The sequence below is a fragment of the Galeopterus variegatus genome, unplaced genomic scaffold, assembly GCF_000696425.1.
Source record: "Galeopterus variegatus unplaced genomic scaffold, G_variegatus-3.0.2 Scaffold3730, whole genome shotgun sequence".
Classification (NCBI taxonomy): domain Eukaryota; kingdom Metazoa; phylum Chordata; class Mammalia; order Dermoptera; family Cynocephalidae; genus Galeopterus; species Galeopterus variegatus.
Window position 1 is genome coordinate 1 of NW_007729841.1, and position 13080 is coordinate 13080.

Genomic DNA, 13080 nt, shown 5'->3' on the forward strand with positions numbered 1-13080 from the left:
ATGTTTTATAAGTTCATGAAAATAGGTACATAATTTATATATCACACACCTTTCTCCAGAAACCATCAAAAGGGCTTCTCTTAGAAAACAATCTCTGGGCCGGCCCGGTGGCGCATGGCTACAGTGCGCCGCTTGGGAAACGCGGTGGCGCTCCCGCCGAGGGTTCGGATCCCACATACAGACCGGCCGCTCACTGGCTGAGCAAGGTGCGGGAGCAACACCGAGGGTTGCGATCCCATTGCCGGTCCCGGTCCGGTACGGGGGCGACACTGAGGATTGCGATCCATTGCCGGTCACGAAAAAAGACAAAAAGGAAAAAAAAAAAAAAAAGAAAACAATCTCTGACCCACAGTCTGCTCTCTTAGTACACCATATTTGTTTTATGGTAGCATATATTATAGCATGGAGAAACAAATTATTTATCTGTCTTCATCCATTGTATCCATAGTGCCTGACACACTATAAGTGGTCAATAAATGTTAAATTAATGAATAAATGAGTGAATAGACCTCTTCCTTCAGGACTCCTTGGTAAAAGAGTTCCCCATCAAGCAGAAGGTGGTTCATTCATTCTTTCAAATACTTATTCAGTGTTATTTTGTGCCAGGGACAGTACTAAACTTTGATGGAAGGCACCTGTACCTTTCAAGCCCCTGTGCCACCACTCATCAGCATGAGGGAAATCTAAGGGTTTTCCAATAAAAGGAGGGGGAAAAAAAAGAAAGTAGTTATGAAGAACAAACATATTTATCAAAAACATTAAAATCTCAAGTGGCCATCTTATTTTTCACAAGAATAGACCTGCCTTGAAGCCATTGTAGAAGTTAATTAAAAAACATCCCTGCCCATGGAAAGCTATGACTGAAAATGTTTTTAAGGTTGTCCTGAAAAACATCAAACACAGCAAAAATACTGAATACTTTTTTTCTTGCTTGCCCCTTGTGCTCTTACGCACTCTCTCTGTTTTAACTGCTCACTTCTCACAGGATGGATTTCTCTGGCCATCTAACTGGGAATCAAAGCACAAAATGAAAGGTCACTCTAATAACTGTTCAAACTGAGATTTTTAAAATACATCTTCAAAAGACTGTCTTTTCCTACCTCTATTCCCAGATTTAAAAGGACATAGATGAGATCAAGATACTTATAATGTATTCCTTCCACCCAATGCATAGAACAGACTGAAATACTTATTAATGTATACTAGAGCAAGTTCACCTTTTTAATCAGAAGGAATGCACTTCCCAAATTCAGGCCAAAGCCCTAAAATAATAGCCCAGTTCTTAAAAAGATGTGAGCAATATCCAGTATCAAGTAAATGGCCAAAATATTTAGAAACTAAGGTGGTAAAACAGATTAAGAGGGACTATTTTTTTAATCACAGAATCGGTCTACTGAGTCACTTTCCATTTTTACTTTCCCAATTTTTGTACCTGAAAAATGGGTTAAAGTTTGCCACTTTGGTCTTGTATAGATATACAACACCCTGAACTCTTCCAAAGAAAGAGGATGTATATAAATGGAGTAACATATGGATGAATATGATAAAGTCACTGCTTGATACTGCTCATGTTATTATACTATGTTGAAATTTTCCTTCTTTAAGACAGAAATTGGTGACATTTTACTATTCTCCTTTCTTTACTTGCCAATGAGTGATCTATCTTTGCTGAAAATAGGAAGAACAAACTAGACTAGAGAAGACTAGATTGCTGGTATAGCCCAAAAGTCCTTCAGAAAGAGTCCTAAATTGCAGAATTACCTCTGGAGTGAGATTCACTTAGCATCTGTTAGTGCTCCCCAATATGTGACAAAAAGTATGGGTCTTATAAAATCCATGATTGAGAACACAGACACAGCTTATACGGGAAATGAAGTTTTTCAAATTCAAACCACCATTTAAGCTAAGAGAGGATAACCCCACTAGGTGAACCAATGGGATTTGTTAGTTTGGGTCTTCCATAACAAGGATAAGTGGCTTATCTGTAGGACCAAATCAAAACTCTGAGGAGCCTGATTGACTACTGTACCTGTGCTGTCCTGGAATCAGTTACTTCCTTGTATAGGCTGATGTCCAAGTAATAGCCAGACTCGTTTGTCAGGAAGAGGCGGATGGGAATTGCTTTTCCAGTTGGTGTCAGGCGAATGTTGATTTTCAGTTCTGCCTGGAGGACGCGCAATTTCCACAGCCGACTTCCATAGCGCATTACCATGCTCCGCACAGATTCCTCAATCTGACACAGACATATCACCAAGCATAAAACTTAAACACCTTGTAACTAAGACCTGTTTCAGATCTTCCCATCTTTGGGAAAAGAGGAATGGAAAAAAAGATGCTGGTTTGTGAAGATGTACGCTACATATACTCCTTACAAAAAGTGGTCAGATAGTTTCTCCCCAAGTCTACTGTCACTTAGAACAAGTCAGGGACAATTTCATGCTGGCCTGGCATTTGAGTGGTTTTCTCTTGCTCACAACACCAAATCTGTGTAACTCCTTCCCCTTTACCAATTATATTCATTCTGTATATCAAAGATCTGCAGTATCTAAAATTATAAGCCATGGAATTTAAGAGAAAGCCCTCAATAAGAATAAAATTTCCAGTTAAATAGCTATTAAGTGGCATTTATATGCATGGTAACTATGTTTCACTGCACTTATAGGACCTTAAATCAACATAGCAATTACCACCATGAGCTTTTCTCCATACAGTTTTATTAGACTTTATAATATATGTCTCTTGGTAAATTGTACAAATTAAAGAAATACACTTTGTAGGTGGTGCTAGAACATTCTCTCTAAACAGAGCTCTGAAGCTTGGTCAATGCCAAGTCCAACAGAGACTTAAGGAGATAGAGCAGGTGTTCCTCTGAACTTTATACGAAGGCAGCTTAGTGCTCTGAGTTTTCAGGGTTAGAAGAATTATTTTAACTAAATGGCCTTAGACATGATTTTTCATTATCAACATGCTAAACTGAAACTTTTTTTTCCCCAGTAAGGCTGTAGATAGCTAGGACACACTATTCAAAAACTAACATTTTCTTAAATGAAGTATCTTTCTAAAATGCTTTCTCAACTTCTTAGAAAAATCTCAAAAATATACCACCTGTGGATCGTCAGTAGTATGTGCCATCCTTGCAGTTTGTATCTGCACCACAGAATTTTAAGTTAGAATGTTTCAAGGAGTTAACTTCTCTATTCCCACACGTGCTTGTTAACTAAGAGATATTTATCCATTCTTTTCGTGAGGGAACAAAAATCAACAATGTCTATGTACTGAAAATTGACAGCTATCTATGATTAGAAAAGCAGAGCCAGGACATATGGGTGTTTAGAGTGGAAGCAGAGAGGCTGATGTCAAAAACTCATTGAGAAAAGGTAAGCTAAATCTGAAAATATATAGTTGCATATACAGTGTCCAGGCCATGTTTTAAGTCTTCCAGCTTCATCAGTCCCAGAATGCTTAGAAGTTTTGCTAAAACTAGATAATAAAATTTAAGATTCAATGAGTAGCCCTGTTCTTGGCTTTCCTGACAGACAAAAGCAATCCATCACTAGCTTGGAGTCTTAAAGAAAAAAAGTAGAAAACTATTCCTCAGGTCTTTGATACAAAGTTCAAAAAGCAAAAGTCCATACCTAACAATTGATCTTGAGAAAGGAAGATACTGGTTCTCCTATCCAAATTCCACAATATTATGATAGAAAGAGTTAGAGGGGGCAGGAGCAGAGAGTAGTCTGTCTTTATTACCTCTGGGATAACAAGTCAAGTACAGAATCACCTTGTTTTCCTTCTTTAAATTACAGAGAATGCATTTAGAATAGAGCCTCAGGGAAGAAAATATACATAATACAAGTGAAATTCCTTATCAGCCAAATTCTCTCCTTGTGAAAAATATTAAAGAGAAATAGGTTTGGAAAGGTACATTATCTTGCTAAGGCCATCAGGTAAGTAATATTTAGTGCACAGAAGCAGTATTTTAGTCAAAATGCTTAAGAAAAGCAAAATTATTCCAGATGAGAAATCCAAGAGAATAATGTAAAACAGGACCAATATCATAAAACAGGTACCATGGGAGGAAGAGAAAGTTTTTATGTTTTTGTACTGCTTATAAATGGCCATCAGGCTAACACCAGACCACCTTCAGTTTTGAGGTCTGTTTTCAATGGCTATATCAAATCTTTGACAGTCTCAGAAACTCAGGCTCACAAGTATTCTATAAAGTTTATTTGTTTTGTTTTGTTTTGTTTTGGTGGCGGGGCAGTATGGGGATCCAAACCCTTGAGCTTGGTATTATAACATTGTGCTCTAACCAGCCTGCCCTCTATAAACTTTAAATAGATTAGGTGCTCAACGAATTGAATAAGAGTACTTCTTTCCAAGTCCAAGTGAAATAAAAATGAATGAATCTCTTTGTTTGTACTTGCTAGTGCTGGGAGAGAAGCTAGGGAGAAATGTACCTTTGATGGGTCCATGATGACTGTGGGTACAAAGTTGAGGAAGATGTGGTTACAATCAGTGCGGACATTTGTATTGTTAAAAGCAACTTCTAATTCATCCATGGCTTCCAGGAGCAGCCGCTCCCCTTCATTTTGTAGATATTCAAAAGAAGCTTCCTATGCAGGAAGGAAATCACCAACATTAATGTGTTTCAAAAGAGGCAATAAAGAAATAGCTATTATAATTACTTAAGCATCAGTATGTCATGAATCATAAGGCACCTGGTGAAGACACTGTTTACCTTTCTCCCTAGAGTCAGTCCAATAACCACAGGAAGCAGAGGCAGGCAAGGGTCAGCTGAAGAGTCCCTGCCAGCCCTTTCTCCTGCCTCTGAGAACATTATTTCCTTCCTAATAGGTGGAGACACTGGACATTCCCAGAGCTGTAACCTCAATAGGATTATACAAGGGTACTTCAAAAAAATGTGGAAAAATGGAATTAAAAGATAATACGAATCCTTCCATGAAGTTTCTGAAGACCCTTCATATTTCACATATGCCAAACAGAGCTGTTTAGAAAGAAAATCTGTTTAGAAATGAAAAACTGAAGAAAGGTTATGGCTATAGTATGCAATAGTAACTAATACCCCAGGAAGTACCTTGCTATATTCAAACACCACCCATACCTCTAGACAGGTTTACAATGGGGTCACCTCTTTCCTAACTTTTCTCCTTATCCTCTATCATCACCCAGCTCTCCCTGTGATTTTTCTGTTAGCATGCTTTTCCTTTTCTCAAGTGAGTGCTGTCATGCTTCCATTACCAAGAAAAATCACATTCAAGGGAGAACAAAAACCTTTATTATATGGAATATTTACTTTTGTAAGAAAAATGACTCTCAGGCTTCTGCTGGTTATTGGAGAGTGGGATGAAAGAGAACAAGAGCCTTGACTCAAAAAACAGAAACCCGATTTTGAATGATGCCTATTTCTCTGTCCCTTCCCTCAGGGGTAACTTCTTATTAAAGTATGGCACCCACCTTGGTGACCAGATCAGAATGTCTGATGATTGCACGAACAAAGAACCTGTAGTCTGTCACTTCTGTGCCCACTTCCACCTTGGCTGCCCCAAGATACAGGTGCATCTTATGATTAGCACATGGAATGGCAGTGAGGTCAAAATTTCTCATCCGGTTCAACTCTAACTGGAAAGCCAGAGCAGGCTCCAGGTGACGATAGATACGATCCTCCTCAAACTAGGCACAAGAATCAGAGAAAAAACAGCTCAAAAGAGGCAGTTACAAAATTATATTACGAATGTGTATGTAAAAGAGATGCTTAAAAATAGAAACATAGCTGTGATGTGCTAATGAGCAAAAAAATGAGCTACATACAAGACTAATGCTATAACTAATGAAAGATTAGGCCCTAAAGAACCTATTCACGGGCCGGCCCGGTGGCGCACTGGATAAGTGCGCCGCTTGGGAAGCATGGAGGCGCTCCCGCCCGAGGGTTTGGATCCCACATACAGACCGGTTCCCGCTCACTGGCTGAGCGAGGCGCGGGAGCAGCACCGAGGGTTGCAATCCCGTTGCCGGTCCCCGGTCCGGTACGGGGGCAACACTGAGGGTTGCGATCCGTTGCCGGACACGGAAAAAAATAAAAGACAAAAAAAAAAAAAAAGAACCTATTCACCTCTCAAACTTTCATCATTTATGTTTTTACAAGTGGTGATCCTCTCTATTCAAAACAAAGAAACGAATAAAGAAAAACCCTCAATTCCCTTAGAACTCCTGTAGCTTTTAAGGTCCTCATAATTTGTTTTTTACAATTAACCACAGACTGTTTCACATTAATAACTACTTTACATGACAATGTTTTGGGTTTACCTAAAGAGTCTAAAATGCTGGGCCGAGCCCGTGGCGCACTCGGGAGAGTGCAGCGCTGGGAGCACAGTAGCACTCCTGACACAGGTTCGGATCCTATATAGGGATGGCCGGTGCGCTCACTGGCTGAGCGCGGTGCGGCCAGTCTCAAAAAGGACAAAAAAAAAAAAAAAGAGTCTAAAATGCTTAAGGGCAGGACCCATGTCTTATCACTTATGACACAATAAAAAAGACATAATAAATACTCAATAAATAGCCAGCATTTTTTAAAAAAAGATAGTTGGCTTTGGAACATACTATACCCATATATATTACTTATTTATATATACAATTATTTGTATATCTTTTTTTAAAAGTTGTATTCATACATTTACTGTATGTTTTGCTGAAACTAAATTGTTTTTCCGGAGAACATCTCATTTGAATGAACGGAAATAGAGAGCCAAAAACATAAACTGGTAACAGAAAGAAACCAACACAGTCTGGAATTTTATACTTTAAAATTAAAAAACATACACAAAGAAGAATATAAATGAACTGTCTGTAAGTGGTGAGAATAACCCTACTAAGTCTAGTAGTCCTATAATATCACGTCATTAGAATTGTTCTAAAGGACAGAGATGATTTTGAAAATGATCGCCTTCTTTGTGTAGTTCTACGTATTTGACTGTTTCCTAAAATCAAACTCATTCAGAGGGAGTCTGCTTTAGTTTGAAGGCACATGTGAGGCAAAGGGAAGCACAGTTCAATCAGAGAAAGAATAATGGCCTGAAGAGCACATGGCAAAGTGAGCCAGCCGCTCTTGGGCTTTTAAGAAAAAAATTAAGATTTAAAGAAGTTTAGGGAAGGTATCAGTCCTTACCTTATCCCTTGCTCGGAACGTGAAAAATTTAGGGAATTCTCTCTGTGTTAAAGAAGGGAGGAACATGTGTCAGTCCTTCACAGATATGGGTCTTTGGAGACACACATAGTATAGAAGCAGTCAGGCATTTAGAAGACAGTTTCGAAGAAAACATGCTCCTTACCTAATCTTAGTCCAGGGAATATGAATGATCCTCTGGGTAACTGTAACTTTGACCCTGCTTCCAAATTTGAGAATCACAATACTATTAACCTAACTTTAGTATCTAACCTCTCCCAGGAAAAAACATCCAAATTTTTTCATCTCCCCAGTGAAAAAAAAAAATCTTCCTAGGGGTTGCTCTTGGCACAGTCTCAAAAATAAAACCAAGATTCCCTTATGCTGCAGCCATCACAGTGGTACTAATTACCAATTTCCCAAGTTTGTCCTTAAGAAACTCTTAAAATGTAAACTAGCCAGACAGCATAGAATCCTCAGTTCATTTTTTTTTCACATTCATTCTCAAGTCAATAATTTCAAGGATTTAAATGATAACATTTCAAGACAAAAGTACAAGATGCTACTTTGGTCACTACCACTATGTATAGGTAAGAATGGGGTGAAACTAGAGAACTTGTAATCATTAGGTCTTACTGCTCATTTGCAGGGCATTACACAAGAAAGCAACCAATTCACTAGAACCTTATTAATTAAGAATGATGAATTCAATTAGCAGAGTTCATTAGTTTCTGAAATTTAACTTATTAACACCAAATACCCCTGTTTCTTGGATGGGAAGCTCTACTGGCAGTAGTCATTACTATTTGCCTTTATAGGAAGTTTCATTAGGCATCATCTTCATTATGAGTGCAATATAATCAAACACTTACTGGTACAAGGCAGAGACAACAGGACTAGCTGCCTACATATCCTTCAATGAGCTTTAGGAAGTATGAAGGAAACATGGGAAAATCTTCTAGTGAAAAATCTAGGTGGCAGGCATTCTTATGTGTTATCCCATCAAACGCTCTCAACAACCTCCATTTTACAGATCAGGAAGCCTTGGCTCAAGTGATATGCCCAGGATCACAGAGCCAGAAAATAAAGTTGGATCTCTCCATGCCAGAGCCCATGTCCTTTCATCTCCCAAGTGCAGGGCATTACCATTCTATTCTTGATATAATCCAAATTCCCTATTTAGAGGACTTCTCTTTGATGAGGGAAAAAAACCCCAAAATTAAGACTTTAGAGAAAACAAACGAACAAAGCAAAACTCATGCTGAAACCTTGTGGCTCTTGAATTTACTGAAAATTTCTTGAATACTTTCCACATGTATTATGCTTCACTGTCACCTTAACTACAGCTTGCACCGTTAATTTTTTTTTTTTTTTCATTTTTCTTGGTGTTTTAACTGTAAAACTGCATTTAACAGGCTTCCAGGAGCTCATTTACCAAGCCTGGGGAAATCCCTCATCCAGTCTTGGGTCTTTAAAAGCCCTTTGAAAGTGGATTTTATACAAACCCGATAGTTTACTAATGATGTTTTGTTCTGCAAAATTCTCTCACACCCCCGCCCCCATGTAATGACAGTGAATGACATGGGGGTTACTTCAAGGTTAAGTAAGAAGATGTTCAGCTGAGTTGTCAGACTTCATGCTCATGGCTTTTTATAATCTAGTTTTAGTTTTATTCTGTAGAGGTATGGCTTTCAGAGTATTACCTAAAAAGTCACATGTCAAAAAAAGGAAGGGAAACTAAATCTTTCCATGGAATTCTCTGAAAGAAAAGTCAAGAAAAATGATAATACAATCTTTTAAGCACACAATTTTCTATTCTATCTAAGCTATTATAAACGAATTAATTAAAATATTTATTTAATATACCATTTATTCAATTATGTACATTTGTAGGATCAAAACCATTTTCCTTCAAAAACAAAACAACAGTAACCAAAAAACACTTTCTTTTCCACTAAACCAATTAGGAAAAATTGTAGTAACTAAAAGGCATGGAAAGCAAACAGTCTGAATGGCAATATTTTTATTACAAATAATGAGAGTCTGACTAATTCTTGGTAGATGTGGACAATGACTACCAATTACAAAAACTTTCATTAAGGTTAGCTAAGAAATGGTGTCATGAGATGATATAAGCAAACATTCTTTTCCTTTAAACTTCTGAGTAAATTTTTAGATCCACATTAAAAGCCTCAATGTAAGCATTAAACATTCAGAACAGGAAACAGCAAGAACTCCTCTGTAATGAGAAAGCAGGACTATGAAGCAATTCTTTGGAAGACTTGTAAGTCTGAATAGTTTTATAGAAAGTCAACTCTTTTGGCACTGAAAAACCACAGAAGTACAGAAAACACAAAAAAGAAGACATCCAAAAGTCTGATCCAATGGTTTTAGTAAATTCCTTCATCTCATCCTCACCCCATCCTCATCCTCCTAATTTTTCCACTAACAGCATTCATGCTTATTCCATCAGTAAAGTAATTGCTTTCCAGGCATTCTACTATTGTTATGGGCAAATATCATAACTGAATGTATACAAGGAAAAACACTCTTAGTGTTCTGGTACCAAAAAACAAAAGAATGCAACATTTCTCAGCGAGAAATTATACTCCTGCTGTGTTCTAATCAGCCAACCATCATCAAGACAATCAAAATAATTTGCCTAAATTAGCCAATCAAGACACCCTGCAAATCAGAGAATGTGAAAACCTGCAACAGAAAACATCATAGCTGATTATGATACTAATAATCGTGTTAAAAACCTAATGAGATGAAGAAATTGGGAGCTTGCTGGTGCAATTCTCTTTTACCTCAACATGCTGAGAAGTAATTATATAGTCTGTAATTAAAACAAAAACCTAACCAAACCTTCTGAAAACTTAACAGTTGGTCCTCTAGCAAACACAACTACTTTTTTTTTTTAAAGAAATGAACTACTAATCATGATAACTCTTCATGATACCAAACTCTTCCTTCAAAGCCGAAATAATCCAAAACATTTAATTTTAAAGTGGGAGTCACCCACAACAATCATAAAACTACAACCATCTCTTGGGAGATATGTAGCAATTTTTAAAAATCTCATAAAGTCTTATAAGCAAGAAACAAAAGGAAACATTTTTTCTTTTCCTTTTTGTCTTTTTTCGTGACCGGCAACGGATCGCAACCCTTGGTGTCGCGCCCGTACCGTACCGGGACCGGCAACGGGATCGCAACCCTCGGTGTTGCGCCCGCACCTCGCTCAGCCAGTGAGCGGCCGGTCTGTATGTGGGATCTGAACCCTCAGCGGGAGCGCCGCCGCACTCCCAAGCGGCGCACTGTAGCAGTGCGCCACCGGGCCGGCCCAAAAAAGGAAACATTTTATTAACAGATACAAAACTGTTTAATTTAGAATCTCATCACAGGTTTTAAACGTAATGCTTTTGTTTGGGAGGCAAAAAATAAGAAGAAATCCTGAAAATATGCATTTTAGTATCCTTAACAAAACTTGACTGACAAAAATATGGAGAGCTTCAAAAAAAGCATAATACTCTTATTCCAGTTAGACAGAATTTTCTGGAATTCCAGAACTGAAATGTGATGAACCTAAAAGTGAGTTAGTGAGTTCTAACTAACATAAAACTGTAGAACTGCAGCTTAAATAGCTGCAGAAAGTCTAGAAGCCTCTTCTGCTTTTAAGGCTTTTTTTGCTTTTTTAATACGAAGAATAAATTTACAAGGATAGACAAGTTTTTCCTCAAGCTTTCTGTTTAACTGTCAATGTTAAGCAGTTATTCAAGTCCCAATTTGGATACTTGATTTAATTAGGTGGTTATGGAAACAGATGCAACACCAAGCCTCCTTAACACTGGTGAATACTGCTGTCTCAGAACAGGAATCTCCACGTAGAGCGAAGAGTCTAAGGCAGCAGCAGACATACCTGTGGACAGCTTTCTGGGGACTATGATGGTTAAACAATGAAGTGCTGGAAATGCTTATAGCCTTCTCTGGCATTTTAGTAAACACCTAACAATATATATACTCTCTAGGAATCTTTATTCTGTCTGGTCATCATTTGCCTTGCTCTGGTTCTGAGGCAGTCTGAAGGACAAAGACAATGTAACAGGACAACTTGCTTCATTCCACACCAACCAATGTTGTTCTTGAACCAAACTTGGTAACTAACCTTCCTTCTGTCCTGGCCCCCTCATGTGCACATGGTGTCTTCTATTCAGTAATATAGGGATTTCACAGTGCAGAGCAGGGGAGGCTGCATACATCACAGTGGATTACCAAGAAGCCACAGAGATCAAGGGATTCATCTCTAACACTCCCGGAAAGCTTCCTCTTTTTCACACTACACTATGGGGCAGGCACGCATTACATGACATGACAGAGGGTAAGTATCCCTCATGAATGGCAAGCTACCACCAGCAGAAGAACTCACAGCAGCACCATGACAGTGAGCCCTGGATTTGTACAATACCCGCCAAGGCTTCCTGGCTATTGTAGATCCTGGATGGAGTTCAGTAATAGTTGCCCTTGCCCCCTGTGAAAACACTAATCATTTCTAAGGAGCCTAACATGAGAAGACCCCACTCCTCTGCCATTCAATTTTTCAGAGCAAATCTAGTTCACACCTAAACCTTAACGTACTCTATACTCTAAAGCAGCCTTTCCTACACTCATGACAAATCAAGTCACTCTGATAATTTAACCTATTTCCCACCTGATGTCACTATAAATAGGAACTGGACAATAACTGCCAGGGAAGACCCCCTGCTGACCTAATTTCCTAGCAGATTTTACCTATACATATCCCTATTCAAACTAAATATCAGGAGAGCAGAAATATCAGAAATATCAGGAGGGCAGAAAGAAAATGTTTTAAAAGCCATTAGATATACTCTAGGACATGACATAGATTTAGAGATAAGAAAGGGTTTTGTTTTACACATACAAAAAATGTCAGTGAGAATTAATTTCTTTGGCTTTTTAAACATTTTAGTGGACAGTTTTAATTGATCATGGACTGCTTATAATAGAAAAGCAGTTAGTGTGCTATAGATGTGAAGACTCCATCTGAATCACTAGCAAAAAGAAAAACAATTTTACAAATTTAGTGTTATTCTTCAGAATAATATGCTATTATTCCAAAGTCAGTGACAAAAAGAAAAAGTACACTAACATTTAAGAACCTAGCCCGATACTCTTCCAAAATCCAGGACCTGGTTCTGTCATGTCTACCTTAGTTCAGATCAGCATCTACCGTTCACAGTGTTTATTCACAGGCTCTCAAATTCTATCCCCAAGTATCAATTTTATTCTCTAAGCTACTGATTTTTCTTCCTAAAGCCCCAGGGTTCTCCTTAAGCTCCTCATACTTCTCCATTGACTCTACTTTCCTATCTAAAGTTATTGATTGATATATATCTACACTTTGCTTGATTTCCTGACATCAATAACACAGGGGAGTTATATAGTCCACAACATTTCCTAAAGCATTTCAGAAAATCTTAGCTCTTTAGCTTGCAGGGTAGGCGCTCTTGTTTCTCTATATACTAGACCAACAAGGTGAAGTGTATGAAGGAAAACAAAATGCCAAGTGCTAGAGACCTAATAAACAAAAGAGCAATAAAGGCAGTCACACACAAGTCCTTAAGTTTAGAAAGTCCTTTTCAAAACCCAGATGTTACCTTCATTATTGCAAATGAACAAGGCTTGAAAACTAACAATTATCTTAATTGCTAAAACAAAACATAACAAAATCTTTATCAGGAAAATTAAGACTTCCCAACATTCCCTGGAATCCTACTTAGCTACATTAGAATCAATTCTTTAATGACATATTTGACTACAATTGGTCATTTTGAGAATGACATCTTGACTGCAAAGTGGATTTCTGGCCTTCCTGCTGTCAT

General features: G+C 38.0%; 1 protein-coding gene across 1 annotated transcript in view; it reads right to left on the bottom strand.

Moving 5' to 3' along the window:
* Window positions 1-2029: 2029 nt before the first annotated feature.
* Window positions 2030-13080, bottom strand: part of LOC103601428 (acetyl-CoA carboxylase 1) — a gene marked incomplete at its 3' end in the record, with an annotated part of 154829 nt that continues 143778 nt past the window's right edge. The window contains exons 36-39 of the mRNA XM_008585835.1: window positions 7184-7225; window positions 5476-5691; window positions 4458-4613; window positions 2030-2233 (exon numbers count right to left, since the gene is read on the bottom strand). Of these exons, the coding sequence (XP_008584057.1) occupies window positions 2030-2233; window positions 4458-4613; window positions 5476-5691; window positions 7184-7225 (618 nt within the window). The remainder of the gene's footprint in view (window positions 2234-4457; window positions 4614-5475; window positions 5692-7183; window positions 7226-13080) is intronic.